The sequence below is a fragment of the Pungitius pungitius genome, chromosome 15, assembly GCF_949316345.1.
Source record: "Pungitius pungitius chromosome 15, fPunPun2.1, whole genome shotgun sequence".
Classification (NCBI taxonomy): domain Eukaryota; kingdom Metazoa; phylum Chordata; class Actinopteri; order Perciformes; family Gasterosteidae; genus Pungitius; species Pungitius pungitius.
Genome location: NC_084914.1, coordinates 7,654,921 through 7,677,835, shown reverse-complemented (window position 1 = coordinate 7,677,835; position 22,915 = coordinate 7,654,921). Strand labels below are relative to the sequence as shown.

Sequence of the window (22,915 nt, the reverse complement as noted above, 5' to 3'; positions counted from 1 at the left end):
TTTCACCAAAAATTTGGTGATCCTTCTTCGTGGCAAGACTGTCTTGCCACGAAGAAGGATCGTTGGACGCGGAAGGGCCCACCCACCACCACCTGGTCCTCAGGTTGTTCGGACGAACAGCCTGAGGACCAGCTTTCTGTTCGGTCCTTCCGAACAGCCTTCTGCGTCCAACGATCCCTTCTTCGCCGCAAGACAATCTTGCGTCCGAAGATCCGACCGTTGCGGACCATGGGGGTGCGGGCTGCCGCACTCCCAATGCTCCCGTCGTAGGAAGGTCAAAAAGCCCTCCGGCATTTCAAGACACCTGCGCCAAAGCAGCCGCGTCTCTCATCCGGAAAGCTCTCCAGAGTTGGAATAGCCTCCCACGCCAGAAGCATTGGGAGTGCGGCAGTCCGCACCCCAGCGGTGAATCTGATCTTGGAAACCCGCTCCTATATCTTGGCTTTGGTGGTGACGCTCTGTGACGTCACGACGCGTCACGTCGGAGTCAGGAGTTGTTTATGGACTCACCGCACCGCAAACTGAAGAGACCATAAACAACTCCTGACTCCGACATGACGCGTCGTGACGTCATACAGCGTCACCACCAAAGCCAAGATATAGGAGCGGGTTTCCAAGATCAGATTCACCGCTGGGGTGCGGACTGCCGCACTCCCAATGCTTCTGGCGTGGGAGGCTATTCCAACTCAGGAGAGCTTTCCGGATGAGAGACGCGGCTGCTTTGGCGCAGGTGTCTTGAAATGCCGGAGGGCTTTTTGACCTTCCTACGACGGGAGCATTGGGAGTGCGGCAGCCCGCACCCCCATGGTCCGCAACGGTCGGATCTTCGGACGCAAGATTGTCTTGCGGCGAAGAAGGGATCGTTGGACGCAGAAGGCTGTTCGGAAGGACCGAACAGAAAGCTGGTCCTCAGGCTGTTCGTCCGAACAACCTGACGACCAGGTGGTGGTGGGTGGGCCCTTCTGCGTCCAACGATCCTTCTTTGTGGCAAGACAGTCTTGCCACGAAGAAGGATCACCAAATTTTTGGTGAAAAATTAAGGCGTGCAGACAAGAAGCCTGCACCGCAACGCCGCGTTTAGGGTGCAAAGTCCAGCACACGTCACTCGCAACAAAGTCCGATTAACGGCAATTTCCCTCTACTTCTCTCTTAGATCCTCCACCCCGAGACGTCAGGAGGCGGCGAGAGGAGAGAGGAGCCTACGAGTGTTTAGTGAAATGAGCGGTCCTTCCCTCAGAAAACTCAAACAAAATGAATTGTGGATTTTATTTCAAAACCACATTTAGCACTAAAGTGTCCAATTCATGTATCATTTAACATCACCACTGTGATGGTGAAAAGAAAATCAGCCAATAACTCAAAACGTAGAAAAGGGAACGTTGAAAATAGAATCAGATGCACCCATTGCTCTCATATACCTAAATTTAATAAATGTATCTTAGGTTGCATTTTTTTTCCTCCAAATAAATATACTTAATATTCTCTATTCATGTCAAGTTCAACTCCTGCTCACGGTGCAAAGGACACAAGGACAACTCAACTTGCTGACTCACTTTTAACTTGACTTGACTTTTTAATTTAAACATTTAAATAACATCGTATACTTATAATTTTGAAAAATGAAATATTTAAGCAAAAATCCTTTAACACAAAATCAGGGAATTTAATGCTGCAATGTTTCTCCCCCAATCTACTCAGTTAAGAGAGTTCTGCCTGGAGAAGTGTGTTTTTTTTTGTTATTGTTGTTGCTTTGTCTTGTACAACCACTACCTCTGCCCTTTACATGTACTTTCCTTTATTTGCACTCTGGTTATTTAGAAGGTTATGTGGTTGTCTCATTAGCTTCCAAGTCAAAGATCTATACGGCGTTGCATGGTCTACACGGGGGTCTTGGTTGCCGCCCCCCGCCTCCGTAGCTCCAAAAAATACACAAATGCACTGAAAACTCAAATGTGTCTATCATCACCTCTAAATGGCACACATTCCTTTTGAAGGGCATGTGAATACACTATCATTATGTGTTTTGTTGGTGAAACCAAGACATGTAAGACGTCCAATGGGGCCTTGTTGACTTACATTAAACAAGTAAATACACAAACGCACTGCAAACTCAGCCCCACAAGGGAACTTGCCCGTGCACACACACACACACACACACACACACACACACACACACACACTGAAAAACACACACACACACACACACTGAAAAACTGGAGAAGTGTTTTCATCGTACGTTTGTGTATTCTGGGTGCCCGGACTAGTTCACGATTATGTTAATCCAATAGAGCTGGCTGCAAAAGTGAGATAACGAGAAGCTTACTCACACTAAGCTCCAAATCCAAAGCAGCACAATCATATTTCAGGCAGGGTTTGGTCGAAAGTATTTTGTCACTGTCCCGGAGCATGAAAGGGTCTTTGATTTCCTTACTCTCACTCTGTTCCTCTTATTTCCAGCACGTCTCTTTTTATCCCTCCCATGCTCAATTTATCTTGTCTGGAGGTATTTTGGTGCCACAAATCCTATTTTCGCACCTGTCAACTTCCCAACAGACATCTGATCTCTTTTCCATGGTTTGTTCTCTTAATGGAATAGTTTGCTTGCTTGTTTGCCTTCTTGTTGAGTGATATTAAGATGTTTGGTCTGTACATTAAATATGAAGGTAAAGCCAGCAGATTGTTTTTAGCATGAAAATGAGAAATAGCAAGTTTAGGGAAATGAAATCCGTCCAATCTAACTAATGCTCCATTCGACGAACGCACAACCATGAACATACAAACGGAACATGTGGTTTTGTAGATGGATCACTTGCTATTTCCAGGTTGGAGCAGTTGCTGGTGACCACATAGGCTCCAGGAAGGTCCAGACACTCCAAATAGCCCTCTAAACTGAGACCGTTAATCATCTGTCCTGAAACTCAGCAAGAAAGCGTCAAAGCATATTTACGTAAGTGTTGAAATTCTTAAAGTTCTTTCCAGTTTTTCCTTCTAGTCTATCCAATAGTTTCTGTCTGCCCACCTGTCTCCTCTGTGACATGCATATTGATGGGCTCTTTCAGCCACAAACTAAAGACCCCGTTGAGGTAATGCACACCACTATTACCCTTTGGCTCACGTGTTCACTTTACCACCTCACGTTTTCCATGTGCCCACCCGACACCAGTGCAAAGTCACCATGCTCGCTGTAGTTGAGTGGCATTTTCCTTCACTTCTCTTACCTTTCATCTGTCACGGTAAGATCACAACAGGTTCACAATGAGGTGCTTGACCTTTGGTCTCATCGGACTGGTAGTTAAAGCTCCTTTCTAACATGCAGCCTGCTTATGGCACGGAATAGAACTAACGAATCTAATCACACTTTATTTGGTGGATTATGAAAATATGAATAAAGCAGATTTCACATGATGTAGAGAACGGTGGTACAACTTAAATATTCATGAGCTTGTTAATGAACTTAACTAAAAAGGATATATTAATAGGCCGACTTAGGCTTGATGCTTACGAGCAGTTCTGTCTTCCGGCTCTATTACATAAGATATAATGAATTCAGCATTTGGAGACCAGGGTGGAGAGAGAGAGAGAGTGGAGGAGGGGGGGGGAGAGAGAGAGAGAGAACCTCCTGCAGCTCAGAAAAGGTAAACACAGCAGAATCAGGTTGCTTTGGCCTGTTTCTACTTGTATTATCTTAAATCTAAATCTTATCCAAATGTCTGACTGAATATTTTACATAAAAAGCTGCAGTACCGAAGCACCCTCTTGTGACCAGTGTTTGTAATGCATGAGTCACAACACAAGCTGTAGTTTTTTAATTCTGTTTATTTAGAATTCTATTACTGTCATACTGAACAGTAATTCACACATATTAGACTATTAGGATTTTACAACCTGTCTGTATATATTTTTCCCAACTTCTTGAAATAATTTATATGAGATTATACTCACTACATTAAATGGACAGAAATTAATTTATTCATTAAAATGTATCCATTAAAATTTAAATTCAAACTGATTGACATGAGCTGTCTGTACCTTTTAATAATTCATCTGCTCCCTCAGGCTTTTAAGATTTCATTCACAAAACCTGAGTTTCAGGGGCTCCATCTGTTGGTCGAAGGATTAGAAACTCCGGTGCTGCTGTACGACGCGCAAGATACTGTCCGACAGCCCTTTAACGTCGCTGTGTGTGTCAGGATGTGCAGCCAGAGCCCTCAGAAGTTCAGTCACGCCGTCCTTCTCCATCATGTTGCTGTAATGCGGAGCTGTAGAACATGAAGAGACATCGAACGTGAGGGAAATGGAATGATTACAGTTACAATAAGCTTTCTTTCTGATTTACTGTAAAATGTTTAATAATGTCTACCCCAGTTTTTCAAAGTCCAAAGTGACCTCTTTAAACGGCTCCAAATATATTATGTTTAGCCCTTTTGTACAGAAGCTTTGTAGACATATTCTGTCGACTGACTTATTGATTAGTCAAATAGTCATTGCTGCCCCTAAGTCCTTCCACCTGCTAATATCTACACAGTAGTCTGCTGTACTTCTTACCGTTTTGAATGCAGACCAGATGTACGGCCCACGCTGCCCACAGCTGCACTCCCGAGGGCTGCCGAGTCTGAAGCAGAGGGCAAAATGGACGGAACGATCTGAAATGTGGAAACAAGAAGACAGTAAACTGGCATTACTTTGACTAATGCTGAGAATTTATTTTAATTGTTGGTTTTATAAATCCATTTGACATTAACATGGCATCATAATGTGGAAAGTAATTTTCCACCTGCAGAAAATAATAGATTTTTTTAAAATGCGTTTTTGTCCTGTACTCACCTCAACAAGAATATATATATAGATATATATATCTATATATATATTATAATTATTTCATGTTTGATGTTGAGCAAAACAGTGTAAGATATTGGCGTAAAATACTAAAGTTTCTCTCACCTATAGGACACCATTTCTCTCTCGAGTTGGGTCCATGTCGCTATGGATGCATGCTGCGAAGAAAAAAAGCCACTTTGAAAAGAGCCAAAGCTAAATTTGACACTGTGTTAAATGCCGAGCAGCATCTAAGACATTTAGCTCTCCACGCGCACCAGCTGCTTCACTATGGTGCTGCGCAGCTCGCTGTCCAGGGTCCAGGCCTCTGGTCTGGAGACGAGCTGTGCCAGAGTCCCCCCTGCAAAGTAACGAACCCCCTGCTCCACCCGGGAGTCCTGCAGCAGGCTGAGGACGTTCCGCAGCAGGTCCTCCTCCATCAGGGACGCCTGTAACACCTCCACCTCTGCTATGTTGTTCTGCAACACGGTGAGAAATGATAGCAGTAATACAAGCAGCCTGAGGGGGCTCGAGACCCTTTAACTGATATTCCCCGAAAGCCATAAAAACATTTTCTCTGCAGAGGACGGAATCTTCGTCACTAGCGTGTCGATAAAAATAACTTTTAAAAAGGCTCACTTTTCGAGCCATATTCATAATTTAAATGACAACAATCACATTCACTGAAGATCAAGCTGGGGGGGGGGGGGGGGGGGGCGGTATTTTGCACACGGATGACGATGGTAAAGAACATTTTAAACATTCGGCGGCAATATGTAAGTATTTGATGTGGCATCATTGCAAAAAGCAATCAAGTATAAACTGTAAACACTGAAATCATTTTTTTGTTTAAACAGGCTACACAAACAAAGACATGCAGTACTATGATAAAACATTCTGAACTAATTACGGAACAAAAACACACAGACTGAACCCACCAGAAGGCCAAGAACTTTCTGCTGAACGGAAGGTTCAGTGGAGTAGGACTGCAACACAAAAAGGGACGATGTTTGATTCGGTCCATTTCTGTATTAATCCATCAATCAGTGGATTCCTAGGGCGCCTCTACCTCCAGAACCTCCTCGTACAGCTCTACGCCCTTGCACTCGATAAAATTGCGGGCAGCAGTGGGCATCTCATCCGTCAGGTTCCACAGAGCACTCAGGGCAAATTTAAGAGTGGAGTCGACCACTCCCGTCATGGCTTTCTGCTGGACGATAGCCAGCATCTGCTGTGAGGCCGAGGGGAACGATGGAGAAAAGACCAGAAGACATGTAAGAGCCCCAGAAATATATATTCATACATAAATATGTGAAGACCCTGCTGTAACAATATGCTTTGTAATAAGCAAAATAAAAACCTGAATCTCAGAGAGAAGCTTGGTTATACTCACAAAGAGAGATAGAAGGATGCAAATGAGCGAGGCGAAAGTGACAGTGAGTAAAGGAGTGCGTGTGCACGGTGAGTAATGGAAAAACGCAGTGGCTGAGAAAGACATAGAGAGAGATCTAGAAATACACCCGCCCTTATCCAGTGCTACCTTCATGATGAAGAAGTCCTTGCCGAGCTGAGCGGTCTCCTCTGTGGACAACTGCGAATGATACAAATGTGAAAAAAAGTCAAAAATGTAACTGGACTAAACGAAGGCATAAACCTGCGTCGTCACAGAGATACGGGAGGTGACCGAGACACGGGGCTCTTAGCAGGTGCGACTAAGAGGCGCCACGCTGACTAATGCACAGTAACTGAGCAGTGTCTTGACCTTGGCCACCAAGATGGAGACGACAGCCACAGCCATCCTCTGAAGGGGAGCCTCCTCGTGGCCCCGGAGCCAGTTGATCACCAGCGTGGCTGCCAAATACCTGAGTCATGATCACATTATGAACGTAAGCAACAACGTATTGCACAACATGTAGCAATGATGCCCAGAGAAGCTTTGGTAGTTCATGTCTGCACTTTCGCATCTGGAGGAACTATTTATTTTGGCAAAAACATTTCAAGGGAAACATTTTTTTTTTTTAGCTGGGTCACAATTTGGTGGGAAAACACTGCAGTGCTATGAGTGGACTGATTATGGAACAATGGAGAAATAACTAACTTGTCAAAGGGGACATCCTGAAGAATATAGTCACTGCAAAGCGCCATCAGACAGTTCTTTTGCACCTGCGGAAAAAACACATTTTAAGAACCATGTGTCTAATCAAATATGACATACATTTGTTTTACATGTATACGGTCCAGTAAGAGTAAACTATAAATCCTGTCTGACCCGCCAGCTGGTCGCAACAGACATTTTGTGTCACATTTCGCTTTTGGTGTAACCACATCACACCTCATATTGTTATGGATTCAAGCCCTGACCCCTGACCTGCTGGTGGTTGGGGTAGGTCTTCATGGCGTACAGCAGCTGGGTGACAGTGGCGCTGATCAGGCCGACGGGCATGGTCACCGCCAGGTCCTGAGTGGTCAGGTTGAACACACACGCTGTGGCCACCAGGTGGACATGCAGGGAGGTGGGGTGGCTTTGCATCCCGTTGAGCACCAGCTATGGAAAACAAGAGGTTTATTTCAGTCGTACCGTTTATCTGTAATGCTCTGCTAGGAACAGGCTCTTTACTTCTTCTTTCACTCCTAAAGACCCTACTTATAATGTCGGGTTGGAGGGCATTTTAACTTGTACAGTACAGTTCTGTACAGTTTATTCAAAGAAAGCTCAAAGATGAATTCTTGGCTCTCAACGAAGCGGATCAGTTCCAAACGCCTTTTAAATCTATTAATCCATCAGCTGTCTTGGAGGGGAGATTGAGTTCAGGTACAACACCTCCAGCAGAACTCTGGGCTCAATACTGGCTCCACCGAGAGGAAATGCCTTAGTACATCGAGTGATTCGTGCTAAATTGTGTTGATTGTTTTCAGTTATATAGGGCAGCCTTTCATTTGGAGCATACGTTTGTGCAGTGATTGTGGTTAGGTAAAACCAGCATTGAATGTGGCGGCGTGTTGTAAGTTCTTATGCTGTATATTTATTTTTTGGGGAGAGGTTATTTCGACAGGAAGTCTTGATCTGTGACATTTTGAACTGGGGTCCTGCAGATGAGATTTTTTGTTCTTTTCAATTTGTATCCTTATGGTTAAAATGCATGTAAGTCGCTTTGGATAAAAGCGTCGGCTAAATGACATGTAATAATGCAATTATAAAAGTATAATTCATTGTTTCTTACAACCTGTGCCATATTATTGTTGTTGTTTTAGCCATAATTCCTATTCTATAAAGTCCTTTGGGGGCAAGATATTTTAACAATCTGTAAGCAATCACATTTATGTACATGATTAAAAAGAAATTGAGCGTAAAGTGACCAAAATATTTGTTAAACAATCACTTTACAGTATTTACAGAAATAAAGTGACTTAGATAATCTGCTCTAAATGATGGATGTTGTTTCAGCAACACTTTTAGAGTACAATATACTCACTACCCATGCAAATCTCAATCAGCATAAAACTATGCTTTAAACGTTTGTTTAAACCCAAGGCACTCATAGTACCTTTAGCATATCTGGCCGTGGTTTGTCAATGTCAGCGGTTAGATTGTAGAGATGGACGAGGGCCTCTCGTATGAAACACTCTCGGTCGAGGTACCTTCTCAGGGCCTCACACACCTGGTACTCATTAGCTTCTCCGGTTACCTGAACAGAAGATCAGCATTGTCAGAGAGAGAGAGAGAGAGGAAATGCAGTGGGCATATACAAACGAAGCCTCCAGTCAAAGACAAATAGGAAACGTATGGGGGAGTCGGGCTCATGTGTCGGCCCATGACATTCTCTGACATCTCATGCTAGGATGTCAACTCTGTTGCCTGATGACAGCTCCTTACTTTTAGGTTTTTCTTTGAGGACAAGATGTCGCAGGAGCTAGCGCCGGTGGCTAGCAGGCCCAAGAAGACCAGTGCACCTCTGGCTTCCACAAACGCTCTGACTGCTGCTTCAGTGGTTCTCCTGCGCCCAGATATATCCAGAGAAACAAGAGAAGGGAGGACCTGTGGACTCCCATCCAAAAGCTGACGTACTGTCTCATCCCTGTCTCTCCCGTCACCATCGCCCACAGCCAAATGGTCCTCTGAAAAGTCGAAATGCCTGACAGCGTGAAGTTGACTGAGGACAGACAGCATTCTACCAGGCGACACATCCAGCTGCTGCAGCCGGTGGGCGGTCAAAGATCTCAACGTGTTTTTGCAATTTAGGAGTGCGGTAAGCTTTGACACCGCACTGCCGGAGATGTCCAGGCTCTCCAGCTGAGGGAGAGTGCAGATATCCTCGAGAACAGCATCAGTCAGGTCTGTGTTGGCGAGGTTAAGCGTTCGCAAGCCCCGCAAGGAGCTAAATCCAACACAGGGCCCTCCATCCTCCTCCAAAGACTCCCAGCCCACACGGAGCCCAGCGAGGGACAACCTGCGTAGGCTGGATCTGCACGCGGGGTTGGAGGCCAGGCCCGAGACGATGTTTGCCACAGTGATGCCGCCAAGAACCCCGGAGGCGTCTAGTTCCTGGAGCCGGTGAGGGCAGAGTGCCAGGCGGAAAGCTTCTGCAGATACTTGGCAGCATCGGATGGAGGCTCGTCGGAGGCGGAGCTCTTTGCAGTTTTGGAAAATCCTAACGGTTGTGTCACTCAGTATCTCTTGTAGGGAGAAGGGAGAAGAAAACAGGGATTGTGTGGGAAACCGTAGCATCACTTTAGCAGCATTGATGTTCATGGACTTTTAAGGAAGTATTTCTAACTGCCATAATGTGAATAGTGTGAGATCATTGCTCCCTTGTCCAAGACCTCCCTCCAGTTAGTGATATAGATTACATAGAAGCCTTTTTTCTGTCCTCTTGACCTACTTTTTTTCACCATCTCAAGCAGTAACTGGTCCGCCACCTCCTGTGGGAGAATTGGGGCCCAGCTGAGGCACATGGAGCCATCTGCTCGCCTGCTGCACAGAGCGTCCAGGCTGCAGCATACCTGAGCCAAGCACAGGTCGCACAGGGTGTCCTGCACACGCACATTATGGGTACAAAGTAAAGACAAAAAACCCCCACTACTTTACACATTGGAAATCAATTTGGGTTTTCTAATTCAGTGTACATCCATGTTTTAGAGGTTATGGCGTGTTCACTTGGAGCACATTTGGGACGGACGGGCACCGACAGTCGTCTCGTCTTCCTCAGGGGCTCAACAGATCCACAGTGACACGGGATCTCTAACGCTGCAAGAGACTAATATTACCCGCAGCTCTGCACACGAGTAAAGCCCGTGTAAAATCCCCTAATCCTGCCGGTCTCCGTAGGGCACCGAGGACAAAAGCAATGACTCCTGCAGCAGTTCATAGGATGACACAACGTTCAATCGGTTAACTCAGACCTGTGCAGAAGAGGACCGCGGGTCAAACTCACCATCATTGAAAAAAAATATCCCTAAACAGTTGTCGGGGAAATGAACCAAAATAAAAGTCCTTCAGAAGTACTCTGACTTAAAACGCGTCATTATCCTCATTTCTTCCCTTTGAATTCAAGTAAATGTTATGAAATCCTCTGTTTTGATTACAGTCGTTGTTGCGGACCGTCAAGCGCCAACCGTCGCCACCTGTCACAAGATAACCGCCTGCTATTGGCCGATGCACATGACGTCATCGAAGGCTCGTTTGAAGGTATGCTAGCTTGTTTGTTTGTGCTAATGCTCTTCAGTGTTAATCCCTATTTACCCGACTTCACCGGTTGTGGCCTACTTCCTTTCATCAAACAGGCAGAGGGGGGATGTAGGAGTATATTTACTGCACTTAAGTACAAGTTCATGTTACTAATGAGTATTTGCTTTTTGTGCAACTTTATACTTGTGCTCCACTAACTTGCATCTCACAGACAAATATTGTTCATCCAGTATATTTGTCTGGAAGCATTATGTCAATTTACCTTATAATTTACAACTTTTTTCATACTCTCCATGCCCTTTTAAGTACAGTGCATCTCCAAGTGTTTAATTGCTATTGTAGTAATGTAAAGTAATGCCAAATCATTTTCTGTATGAAACGTGATTTTACTTGTACACGGTGTGGCATTGATGCCTTTACTAAGTGAACCATACTTCTTCCACCTCTGCATTCAGTACTTCCATTTCAAATGAAACCAATGGACATGGAATAGCTATAATGGCGTGGTAATAAACCCGTTGAGCCACAAGGAGGGGCTGACAGAGTGAGCAGGATTTCAAACAATGGGACAAATTACATCTAGTTATAGATGTCGGATTGCCCGAATACAAAAGCCCCAAACTCAACCTGTACATGAAACTCAAGGAACTATCAGCCGAGATACAAACAGACTTTCTAATGGCGCGGAAAGAAGAATGGACACCTCATCTGTTTTCACAAAGGACCGACTTGTCAAGTGTGACATGGGGCACAAATACAGCATTGATAAGTAAGTCCTCTTTTACAAAAATGTTTCTTCTTTCCATTTTCAAGAGAGCAATGAGAAGTTCCCCCAAAGACATTTTACTTTCATATCCTTTTCCTTCTCTTGGGCCCCGAGGTCCAGAGTTTTAAACACTGATCTAGACAACACAATAGTGAGGCTTGTGAATACCATGCGTTGCCCAGGCATGAGTGGAATTAACCGAAATGTATTTCTTAGCTTCTCCTCAGTAACCGCTTCCTCCAAACACATGTTCTTTTATGTATGATTTATTTAAATTGGACCTCTGTAATATACAAACAACTGTCGGGACACATGCTCTCAATCAAGCATCGGCAAACACACATGCGCTCATTCAATCACGAGCCAGCGCACACAAACACACACTCGCACACAAACACCTCAATGAATGTCCTGCATCAATTGCCCACGAGCAAACGTGTCCTCCCACATGCCGAAGTATGTCTCCCCACGCAGAGAATCCCCACGCATCAAAGCCTGCGCTTCCTCCTCAATCCCATAACATTTAGCTGAGGGATGTTCTTCTTCTGTCTGCAAAGCCCTCTGCTTATTGTCCTCCTAACACAATAAACACAGCTGCCAAAAGCTCTTGGATCCACACAAGAGACACCCCCATATATGAGCAAAGTGATGCTCACGTTCGGAAACAGGCATCCTTTAATTTAAAATCCCAAAGCTCCGTGGTCGCCAGAATCACTCAGTCATCAGATGAGAACTGATTGGAAACAGCTTCACGAAGAGGATGAGAAACGACAATTTCGTGAATGAAGCAGAAGGATATGTGCGTTAACCAAAGAGTAGGTTAATGTGCACGTCATCAGAGGGGGCTTTTCAGACCGACCTGATGACAGCCAGACAGATTTTTGCCAATCTTGTTTATTTTTTCATTTGTGGTGAAATCTTTTATTAGGAGGGCTGTTTTCCCTCACCAGAGAATGGGGGCGGGGCCAAGCCTCCACTCTGCTCAAACTATGTGTAAAATCACACCATCAGCCTCCCTCTTTCGGCATGTGGACCACCCTCTGCTGATCCCTGAGTGGGCAGTGTCTGCTCGTGCCGTAGTTGTGCGCAGGCCTTCATTCTCAATGAGAGCAAAGAGCGAAGGAGACTAAGAGGAGGAGAATGGAGAGCATGGACCTGCATAGAAAACGCAATTGAAAAAGCGCACCAAGCCGGGTATCACCTGAACCTCCCGGGCTGCTGACTGACCTCACTGACACAGGTAAGAGTTTACACATTTTCCCACATTCTTGAAAATGCATTTCCTGAGATTAGCTTGGGTTTTCGGGCAAACTATTCAAATGGCTGAAAATGTTCCTAATCATTATGAGTAAAGAAAAACAAATACAGAGAAAAGGAAAGTTAATATGGAACAATGAAGTTAGATAGACATTATAAATGGAAGAAGTAATCTAGACATCCATGATTCTATTACAGAAATGTGGAGTGAGAGAAATACTGTTATTAATGAAACATTTCAGCAGTTTAAAGAAATGTATATTCATTTTCAAATTGTGTAAAATGTTGTGTACACAGTGTGATGATATTCATGCACAGTACAATGCTCAAACATCATGTCGACCCCCTCAGCAGACAAAACTAACCGGTGGCATCATCAAAATATCTCTAATTGGCTCATTCCTTGAAAAGTGATGGCCTGGAACAAAAGCCACCACAAATTTACCCTGGAAACTCTTTACTTCTTAAAGTTCAACACGTTGATGGTGTACATTGAAATTAAGGTGCGGAGAACTTTGGTGACGCAAGTGTGGGTCCTCCTCATGTTTATTGAGCATCCACACGTAGCAGAATAGGGGATCTTATGTGCGACCGACTCTGTAATGGGAAAACCAGCCGTCGCAACGTTTGACCTCTCTTGTTACAAGGACTGCATTAATATAGATGAGGTGGCTGGGTCTGGTCAGGTCTGGCTCTTGAGCGAGGAGGAGGAGGAGGAGGAGAAAATGCCCTTTGAATAAGTCGACATTAAAACACGGCTTCTGCGGCTGACTTGATGAGGAGCCGCAGGGTGTGAACGACGGAGCGAAACCTGGTGGTTAGGACTGCCGTTGGGATCCAAACCTCTGGCTGAGGAGCCTCTGTGTAAACACTGTCACTCCTGTCGGGCCGGGGCCTGTGAGATTCATATAGTGCGGTCGGAGACGTGCAGACGGGCCAATTGCTGACAGCGAGCTATTGAAGGGGATGACCGGTGATTATGGAAAGGCAGGGGAAAGAACTCCTTTGAGTAACAGTAACTGACCCACAGTGCCAAGCTGTTTCTAAGCTTCGACACATGGCCTGTTTTCCCTAAAGTGCCTTTTCCTTTACCTTTTTTAGATGGTTTGTTTAAGACAAATACTGGAGCTCCTTCCATCATTTTATAGACTGTGGCTTAACTTTTTGCGCTATTAAAGGTGAATGTTTTCTCAGAGCCTATAATAAGTCATTGTGCTTTATGAAAACACAAAAACGTTGTGGGATATTCTCTTGACAAATGTTTTTCCACCCAGAATGATAAAAAGAGTTCTGCTTGAGCAGCAGTTTGACTTTACTGCTGTGGGATCAGTTCCATTAACTGCATGTGGTCAGGTCTCTACAGTGCCACTAAACATCAAGAGGAGACCACAGGCATTATTCAAAGCTCCTGCTGTCTCTGTCTTGAACTCCTTTAATCCTGCTTCTTTGGCTTCTGTTAAATCCTGTTTCTTAGTTTTGATGAGCTCCGATATGAGGAGGTGCATCTGATGTGCCTGTCAGACGAGTGTGAGGAAATTTTCTTAGTCCTCTTGGCTATAAACCACCAGACTAGTTGGATTTGGCCCGGAGTCAGCATGAGGTTGGCTCACCATTAGCTCCACTTCGAGAACCGAGTGGGAATATGGGGCAAGGAATCTTTCACTTTGCATTTTGGATTCTCACCGACAAATGCATCAGTTGTTGAAAATAATAAGCTCAAAACACAAGCTTTCCTTCTAGGAATTGACTCCAGAATGCACTAGTACACTCATAAATGAATGATTTCTTGAAAAAAAACATTTTTTTTAATCCTCACCAAAATCAAACTTTCCCTTTGTGCCAGCCAGGCAGAGTTTCCTAAAGTGAACTTATAAATCCTGGCAGCTGATACTATCCTATCAAAGTGATTTATTCACAACTTTCCTGTCAATATTTCCTTTCAGCGTCATTTGTCCGACTGAGAGATTTTTATCGTGGAAATTCTCCACACAAGTCTGTGCAGTTACGCTGGAAGCCGCCCGTGGAGGCTCGTGGAAGGTCTGAGCCAGGAGATCCACAGAAATATTAAAAAAGAGGTCCTAGTACTTGTCCACACCCAGACACCTGATACAGATGTGGTGAGCCCGTAATGACAGAGAACCCACGAGGGAATGTATTGAGAGTCAGTTACGATAACAGCTTTTGTGGTGGATGTGTGGCCCTGCTCTTACTCCTCCACACGGAGGGGAGATCTCACAGGAGCTGAACTGTCTGTTGTTACGTGAAACCTTTCACTTTACTGCTGTAAAGCTCAATTACTTCATGATTTAAGCCTGATGCTTGAATTTCGTCTGACTGGAAACTCTCTCTTGTGTTATGCAAGCGTCAGGAGATGCCAAAGTGATTACAGAGGGTTCACCAAATTTGCGTGACAATGTTTAAAAGTATTGACATTATTCACTCAGTATCAAAATGGTGGAACTATAGAGTTACACATTGTTAGTTTTGGTCTTGTTTTATTTATTTGTTGACTATAAGAGTAATATAAAATAACACCAACCTTTCGTTCTGTTTTTTTTCTTTATCCATAGATCTCTAGCTTGTTTGTTGATAGAGAGAGGAGAAGCCATGGCAACCGGAATAAGGAGCATAGTTATTCTGTTCTGTTTGTCTTTCTGGAGCAACAGCCAAGCCCTCACAAAGCACCCCATCCTATCCCGGGTACGAAGGGCCCCCGAGGCCAAAGAAGAAAACCGGAAGTGCTCCTACACCTTCCTGGTCCCTGAGCAGAAGATCACAGGACCCATCTGTGCCTCTCGTGGTCATTCAAACGACAAGGACCGAGTGACGCGCCTGGACGTGGCCTCCGTGCGCGACCTTCTGTCGAGGCAGCGTAGGGAGATGGAGACCCTAAAGTTAGTGGTGGATGTCGACGGCAACCTGGTGAACGAGATGAAGCTGATGAGGAAAGAGAGCAGGAACATGAACTCTAGAGTGACCCAGCTCTACATGCAACTGCTGCACGAGATCATCCGCAAGAGGGACAACTCCCTGGAGCTGGCCCAGCTGGAGACGCGCATCCTCAACGCCACCAGCGAGTCACTGCGCCTGGGCTCCAGGTACAGGGAACTGGAAGCCAAATACGCTGCTCTGTCCGCAGTGGTGAACAACCAGTCGGTTCTGATTGGCGCCTTGGAGGAGCGTTGCATGCAGGTGTACAGCCGCAGGCACGACCAGCCGCCCCTGGGGCCTCCGCTGGTGCAGGTGGTGCCCGAGAACCTTCCCGTTACCGTGCCGCGTTTCACCAACGAGATCCAGAGGGACAACACCCGAGGCTTTGCCCGCGAGAGGGGCTCTCGCTCTGGACCGTCGCCCACAAGCGGCACCTTGGAGGTTCAGAAGCCGCCGCACCAAAACTTCAGCTCTGAAGGTGAGGGGGGATGAGTGAGTGTGGGGGAGGGGGGGAGCCATCCACCCATTCGTTTTGCAGCTGGAACTCCGCTTAACTGAAAGAACCCGAACCGGGATGGAAATAAAAATGTTGTAACGTCTCAACTGAGGCAGGGGACTTAAGCAAAGAAAGACCTAACCAGTGCGATTTTGCTCATCGACAGAAATTCTTGACACATTCAGATTGCCCTCGCCCAAGAATAATAAAGTGTGTAGGATTTCAGCGCAGCCGTGTATGAAATGAATCCCTTACAAGACTGTTCCATTGCATGCGAAATGGAAACGAAACCCAGGTCGTCATGATAGGCTCCTGCAAACCACAAAGTAGAGGTGCTTATTGTAAAATTCTTGAAGTGAATGGACGGTACATTATTTCATTACTAGCCAGGAGAATCACTGATACATGTGCTTTTGATTAAACATCGTTCAACAACAATGTTGAATTACCTTGAAACGGGTTTACCTAAATTAAGCAAATAATTTGTTATTAAAGTGATTTAATTTCCCTCACAACCATCCGCCAACCTCCATACATTTTGTATTACTGTGATTTTTACTGATTTTTCTTTTTAGCCATCTTTCAGACATTGAATTGAATCCCTTTTCATCTTTTTGGTGTCTCAGTGCTCTGGCAACAAAAAATGCCCTTCCGAGCAAAACATTTTTAGGAAACAAAGAAACAGTAACTGCACCCTTCACAGCTAGCCGCGGCCATTTTGGTGCTCCAACATTTGAATAATTGCTGTTAGAAGTTTACAGAATTTGAACACTTCCTTGTCTTTCTAACCACTGGCCTCCCTCTCTTTTTCTTGTCTTCCAGGCCCGTTCAGAGACTGTCTTGCGGCGCAGGAAGCCGGCCACAGCACCAGCGGCATGTACCTGATCAGACCAGACGAGGCCGAGAGGCCCGTCCAGGCCTGGTGTGAACAGGATATAGACAACGGGGGCTGGACTGTGATCCAGAGCAGGAGAGACGGCTCCGTTAACTTCTTCAGGAACTGGGATAACTACAAGGTGGTGACATATGACACTTCCCCCGCCCTGTTTGTTTAATTTTTCTCTTTCCTCCTGAGCCGATGAGCCGTCTTGGAGAACCATCTGGGTTCATTGGGACTGTTTCCTCGACGGGAATCCTTGTGTTTTCACTCGCTGTAGAACACAACGCCCCCTCGGCGCCGCTATTCGTCCGAGGTCGTATGGTTTGAGATTCCCATTGTGACATATTGGATGAGAAGGTATGTTCCGCAGCTCAATCTACAGGCGTTTCTTTCCATAACCACTCCTCCTAAGGTGCCTCCCTACACCACGGCGTATAGACCCTCTAATCAAAGTTCTGTTAGCCTGAGATGGACCATATCGCTTCTGGCAGCCTCCGGGACCCAGCGTTCCATTGAGCCCGGCCAGGCTTGTGCATGTGTGTCTGGAAGCTAAATTGCTCTCTTCAACGTTGATTTGCCTCTGCGCTCTCCCACAAAGCCACCACATGTACAGAAAGCCTACATCATTCATCATCTGCTGGCTCAACCAGCTAAATCCCAAATCCCAAACCTCAAACCCCTCTACCCAGTGAGGTGTTCTGGAGGCACATGGCCAGATGTAGATTGCTCGCAGTTATTCAACACCAGCACGCAGGCCAGTTTCACCAACAACCAGGAGCCAACAGCTCTTCGGGGTTTGAGCGATCGACCAGCATTCTGATGTTGGATGGGTATTTTCCTGCGTTAACTCAACGTGTCTTTCATAGGTATTTCAGAGATTGGGTAGCATTCTTTTCCCACAGATCTTTCTTTTGAAGATTTTGTAGTTTGTCTTAAATACAGAACCACGACCCGAACGTCATCAAAAAGAAATTTCTCATTCGTTCTGTGACATGTGCTTTTATGTTCCCAAACAATTCTCACGTTTCTAAACTCCTCGGGCTGCCACATGAAAGACGATGCTCATTATTTTCTGTGATCTCCCTGTAACCTTCCTTTTTAATCTTCCCTCCAATCAGAGCGGTTTTGGCAACATCGACGGAGAGTACTGGCTCGGTCTGGAAGGCATCTACAACCTGGGGAGGCAGGGCGACTACAAGCTGCTGGTGGAGCTGGAGGACTGGATGGACAAGAAGGTCTACGCTCAGTACAGCAGCTTCCATCTAGAGCCCGAGAAGGAGGGCTACCGCCTGCGGCTGGGCACCTACCAGGGCAACGCCGGGGACTCCCTGAGCAGCCACAACGGCAAGCAGTTCACCACTCTGGATCGAGACAAGGATGCATTCTCAGGTAGACGAGCACGGGGGCCCTTTTGGCGCGCTATTGGAGGTTCAAGCTTCTCTCGTAGTAATCCGATGTTGGGAGAAAAATGAGAAAAATACGGCACCATCACAGACACCTGAAATGTTTTGCTCACGTGAAGACTAATTGAATGCGGCATGGTTTGATTGGCAAGCGTCATCGATGGCGCTCGCAAGCTCTCTTTGTTGGCAAACACTGTGAGAATCAGAAACAGTTACACGGGGTCAAGTGGCAACGCCCAGTGCTGAAAGGAAAAGCCAACGAAAAAGTGACCAAACTGAAGTTCTTTCAAATGGCTACTTGAAAGCGAGTGAATCCCTTGTATTGAAATGCCCAACTTAACAGTATAAATGAACATATTATGGCCTGGCACCAATATGGTCTCCGTATCAAATTTGATGATTGATATTTATATAAATCACCCTTTTTCAATTATATTTAGGCTCTTTTTGCTAATGGTGGACCCCCACAAGCTTGACCAATGCTGCACTTCTTTCTCTTTTTGGGGTTAGGCTTTGTGGACCGTGCCAAGGGTTGTATTGGCCGCAGCCTCGCATTTTGAGCTTTACAGCATTTCTTCATACATTGGTGACGTCATGGAGACTACGTTCATATTTCATACAGTCTGTAGTTGCATCAAGAAGCAGAGGGCTACTGCCCAAATGTCAATATTTTAGGCCCTTGGAATGAGGCCTATTCTGAAAATGCATGTTTTCTGAAGACAACCACGCATTCATTTTCTCAGTGACAAACCCTTCCTCATACAGCTAATCATCCCCATTCCCGTCTCTCTATCATCAGGTAACTGTGCCCATTTCCACAAAGGAGGCTGGTGGTACAACGCCTGCGGACAAGCCAACCTTAACGGTGTCTGGTACACCGGAGGCGTTTACCGCAGCAAATTCCAAGATGGGATCTTCTGGGCGGACTACGGCGGGGGCTTCTACTCAATGAAGTCCGTGCGTATGCTGATCCGGCCCATAGACTGAGGAGATACCGTAAACCAGGCTGGTCCAGGTGTAATTGTGGAGGCCAGGAGCAAACTTGAACCTCATTCTGTTACTGTACATGTCATCAGCAATTTGTTGATCCGAGACAGCGGAGCGACACCAACAGAGATTGACAACCAGTTGTGACTTGATCTGCCTCCTGTTACAGATTTGAAGTCTGTGTGAAACGTTATTCTCTTTATAGCATAATAGATACACTTAGAGGGATTTATGGGGCCATGATGACTGTTTAAAGTAAGACATATCACTCTTTTAATAATGAAATACATTTGACGTTGAAGGAATAATTAAGGCCATATGTAGCTAAATAATGCTAGCTGTATATCTTATTAAGAGACCACGGTGTTTCCTCATTTCGAAGTTACCCCGTGGAGATGAGGTACCACATCTAACAGAGCTTCACTGGTATTGATGTCATTCATAAGCTTTAGCATAACAGGATCTAAATGCAGCTCTTCCTACCTCGCCAAGATAAACATGTGGGCTAAATGCTCATACATGCATTCTCTTACTACCTATCTTGATCTTTTTAGGCTCCATATCTATTTCCAGATCTGAAAAGACCAACATTGTTTGATTACCCAAAAACAGTCTTTCTCTGCACTCATAATGACCTTTTATACTGTATGTTAAACTACTTTTTGACCAGAAATGATAATTTATGTGTACAATTAACTTATCATAACAGTGAAAAGGGGCAAGGTGTCCTGAGGGAACAGTAAACAATCCTACAGAAAATAGAACAGATTTCCTCAACTGTGTAAATAACAATCATTCTCAAAGTATGCTTGCACATATGGAAATGCTATTGAATGTTTTTCTCATTTGGCTGATGATTCAATTTCAGTATGACTCGGGGGTAGAAATAAGCATTGTTTGAGAAAGAAAGTGGAATTACATTGTGTTTGGAGTGCTTTCGAGCACAGAAAAATATGCAGACCAAGCGTCTTGAGATTCTAGGCAATGGGACAGACAATGAGAAACACATTGCTGGAAGCCAGACAGAATGAAGAGAGAAAAGGGCAGGAGGGAGGGGAGTGGGACCAACGAAGACGGAACTCAGCCAAATTTCCAAATTATCCCCCCCCCCCCCCCCTCTTTCTTTTAAATACACAGAAATTGACATTCTTTCCACACGGAAAGTGCTTGAACTGTATGTTTTCGTAACATATCTTTCATTGACAAAGTCACGGCTGCTCTCTCTAATCACCGGTATGGCAGGAAAGCGGCATCCTTTGGGGGAAACCATCCGAGAGGAGAGGGGAGCTTTTTTTCTTCTGTTTTTTTTTTTTTTTTTAACTTGTGGGTCAGCTTTTAACAACATCCAACAGTCTTTGGTCTCTCAACTGAAAATAGACCCTCATATTGTTGTGGTGTTCTTTAAACCACAAAGTCCCTCACACCCATCTTTTTTAGAAAAAGTTTTTAAAGCAAACAACAACAAAAAAAAGCCAGGAGGCTAGTCCAAACCGGACATGAGGCATGTATACGGTCATGTAGAAAAGTAGCGGCTAATAAAAACAATATTATGTGATTAGAATTAAACTGTAATATCACCTAAGGCCATTGAGTCAAAATAATTGGTAGATCAATAGAGCACAACTTATATTCAGGATCACTTTGCAGTACATACTTTGGATTTAAAGGAACTCCTTTCATGTGCCATGCTGATTAATTAGTGCTTAACTTATTCATTTTTAGTCCTTGTTTCGGGTTTCTATGCCCATTCCAAACTCGTCTTGTGGTTGTGAGTCACGCAGATGAAATGTTGCTGTTTTTTTCCAGCAGACACTGTTAGTCCACAGAAGGAGGCAGATGTAAGAGTTCTATTAAATGTGCCTTGTGTTGTCGTGAAAATGAGGCATGTCCTTTAAAGTGGTGACACGTTCGTGGATGACTGAGTAAGGGCGAGTCATCAGTAGCTGCACGACTATTACCACTGTCTATTCTTTTAAACCTAAACTTCTTTTATGGTAAATCAAACTTTTGTTTTCTGAGGGTACTTTTATTTCAAAAGAATAGTGGGATATTTTGGAAAATACATTGTTTGACAGAGAACTTGATTGAGAGTTAATGCCCTCATATGCGTATTAAAGGAATAGTGTTTTTTTTTTTTTGGCAAAAATAAAATAAAATCATTGAAAGCCTTCCCCTCTCTTGCCTGGATGGTAAATATGAATATGTTCAGCAGGTAAGTTAGCACTGAAGCAGACCCAGATTTGTTTTTTTTCTTTTCTCCCTTTCAGCACCTCTAAAAGTCCCAATGTAACATGTCCAGTTTTGATTGTCTTACATGTACAGAAAATAAAAGGTAAAAATGACAAGTTGTGTCATCAGCAGTTACTTAAAAGCCTGATATGTCACTGCACCAATTTACTACAAATAAAACAGTCCAACTTAAAACAATTATTTTACAGTTCTTGTTTTGTCAGTGTTCAACAATGCAAACATTGTTGATTGTGAGCTTAAGAGGTTATGGTTGGTGTTGCTGTTGTTGCGTTTTTAACCCTGAGCCATGAAAAGGTTATGTACAGACTCAGGCACTCTCTTCTGGGTGTTTTAATGAACAATTTACCATCTGAGCAAACATATATAAATCTAACGCCGTTTTTTGACATTGAGCCTAAAACCACCCCAGAGACTGTAGGTACGAGACGCTTCATCACCAGGAGCCCTGTCTTCCAACAACTCTGCCCACCACACACACACTGAACCCTTACATGGAAGCACACGACGGGCCCCGAAAAAAAAAAAAACTCCTGTGCAGCCAGACATCGGAAGAAAGAAGGTGACATCCTTGGCTCTGGTGAGGGGACCACATTCTGGCCCCTACCACCTCAAATACCTAGCTAACAGACTGGGGATGGCCGAGCGCCGCTACAGTGTGGTCCTCTGAGACCCACTTCACGATTTACGGTGAAAGCCCTCTTTGTCACAAAGTGAAGCTTCGCTGTCTACGTATTTTACCACCGGGATGGCACCAGGCTCGGAAGATTCGTGGAAGAACCTGGCTCTGCTGCTGTTTGCTGAAAGACATCTGCTGTTGGGGGAATGTCCATGCGAGGGACTCATTAGCCTTTAAACCAGTCAACCAGCAAGTCAACATGCAGGATGTGGCGCTGTTTTCTTTGAAAATAAGCACCATGACTCATTTTTGCCCAACGGTAAACAGCTCCATTGCTCAGTCTGCTCCCGGGTGCTCTTCTGATTTAAAGCTGGACAGACACTGGTTTAAAATGGATGATCATTTAGAGGAATCTGTGAAGGCTCACTGAGCTGCAGACAGCTGAAGTTTCCACTCCCACATTAGTTTAAAATTAACAGCATGAAGCACATAGGAGAGTGCTACGATTGTTCAGATTTGAATTATTTGAATTATTATTTCTTTTCCAAAGGAAGTTATTCCAGGCACCTATTGAACTCAGAGATAACAAACAGAGGAGCATATGAGCAGTGACAACTGCGCTCATTGAGTGCTATCCATACCTACTAACAGTCTGTTGAATACACATGTTGGTGCCAGAATTTCAGATTGTTATCGTGGTTCATGAGGTTGGTACGAAAAGCTTGTTTATTCTAGATTCCAACCGTGAAACCATTTATCAAATGGATCTCTTTTAAACCGCCTGGAGAGACAGAACCAAGGGGGGGATTCTACAGCATAGTAATGGAA

General features: G+C 44.7%; 2 protein-coding genes across 2 annotated transcripts; one reads left to right on the top strand and one right to left on the bottom strand.

The window, feature by feature from the left end:
* Positions 1 to 3,798: 3,798 nt before the first annotated feature.
* Positions 3,799 to 10,548, bottom strand: LOC119209703 (protein zyg-11 homolog). The gene is made up of 14 exons (XM_037459200.2): positions 10,248 to 10,548; positions 9,696 to 9,846; positions 8,690 to 9,489; positions 8,361 to 8,501; positions 7,184 to 7,360; positions 6,914 to 6,978; positions 6,578 to 6,677; positions 6,356 to 6,406; positions 5,885 to 6,046; positions 5,754 to 5,801; positions 5,094 to 5,294; positions 4,942 to 4,994; positions 4,546 to 4,643; positions 3,799 to 4,259 (listed from the first exon to the last, which is right to left on the bottom strand). Exons 1-14 carry the CDS (start codon positions 10,251 to 10,253, stop codon positions 4,117 to 4,119), a joined length of 2,196 nt encoding a protein of 731 aa, XP_037315097.2. The 5' UTR covers positions 10,254 to 10,548; the 3' UTR covers positions 3,799 to 4,116.
* Positions 10,549 to 10,793: 245 nt separating this feature from the next.
* angptl1b (angiopoietin-like 1b) lies at positions 10,794 to 21,624 on the top strand. Its single transcript, XM_037459203.2, has 5 exons — positions 10,794 to 12,507; positions 15,095 to 15,933; positions 16,774 to 16,967; positions 17,950 to 18,220; positions 19,034 to 21,624. The coding sequence occupies exons 2-5, from the start codon at positions 15,132 to 15,134 to the stop codon at positions 19,219 to 19,221; spliced, it is 1,455 nt and encodes a 484-aa protein (XP_037315100.2). The 5' UTR covers positions 10,794 to 12,507; positions 15,095 to 15,131; the 3' UTR covers positions 19,222 to 21,624.
* The last annotated feature ends 1,291 nt before the right edge of the window (positions 21,625 to 22,915 follow it).

Bases quoted from the DNA above. Each gene is read 5' to 3' on its own strand.
- LOC119209703 (XM_037459200.2), bottom strand. The intron at 6,979-7,183 runs GTCAGGGGTCAG...TTTTTTCCGCAG, and splicing joins CCTACCCCAACCACCAGCAG to GTGCAAAAGAACTGTCTGAT. The intron at 5,802-5,884 runs GTAGAGGCGCCC...TTTGTGTTGCAG, and splicing joins TGTACGAGGAGGTTCTGGAG to TCCTACTCCACTGAACCTTC.
- angptl1b (XM_037459203.2), top strand. From the start codon at position 15,132: ATGGCAACCGGAATAAGGAGCATAGTTATTCTGTTCTGTTTGTCTTTC. The intron at 16,968-17,949 runs GTGGTGACATAT...CCCTCCAATCAG, and splicing joins GGAACTGGGATAACTACAAG to AGCGGTTTTGGCAACATCGA. The intron at 18,221-19,033 runs GTAGACGAGCAC...CTCTATCATCAG, and splicing joins AGACAAGGATGCATTCTCAG to GTAACTGTGCCCATTTCCAC.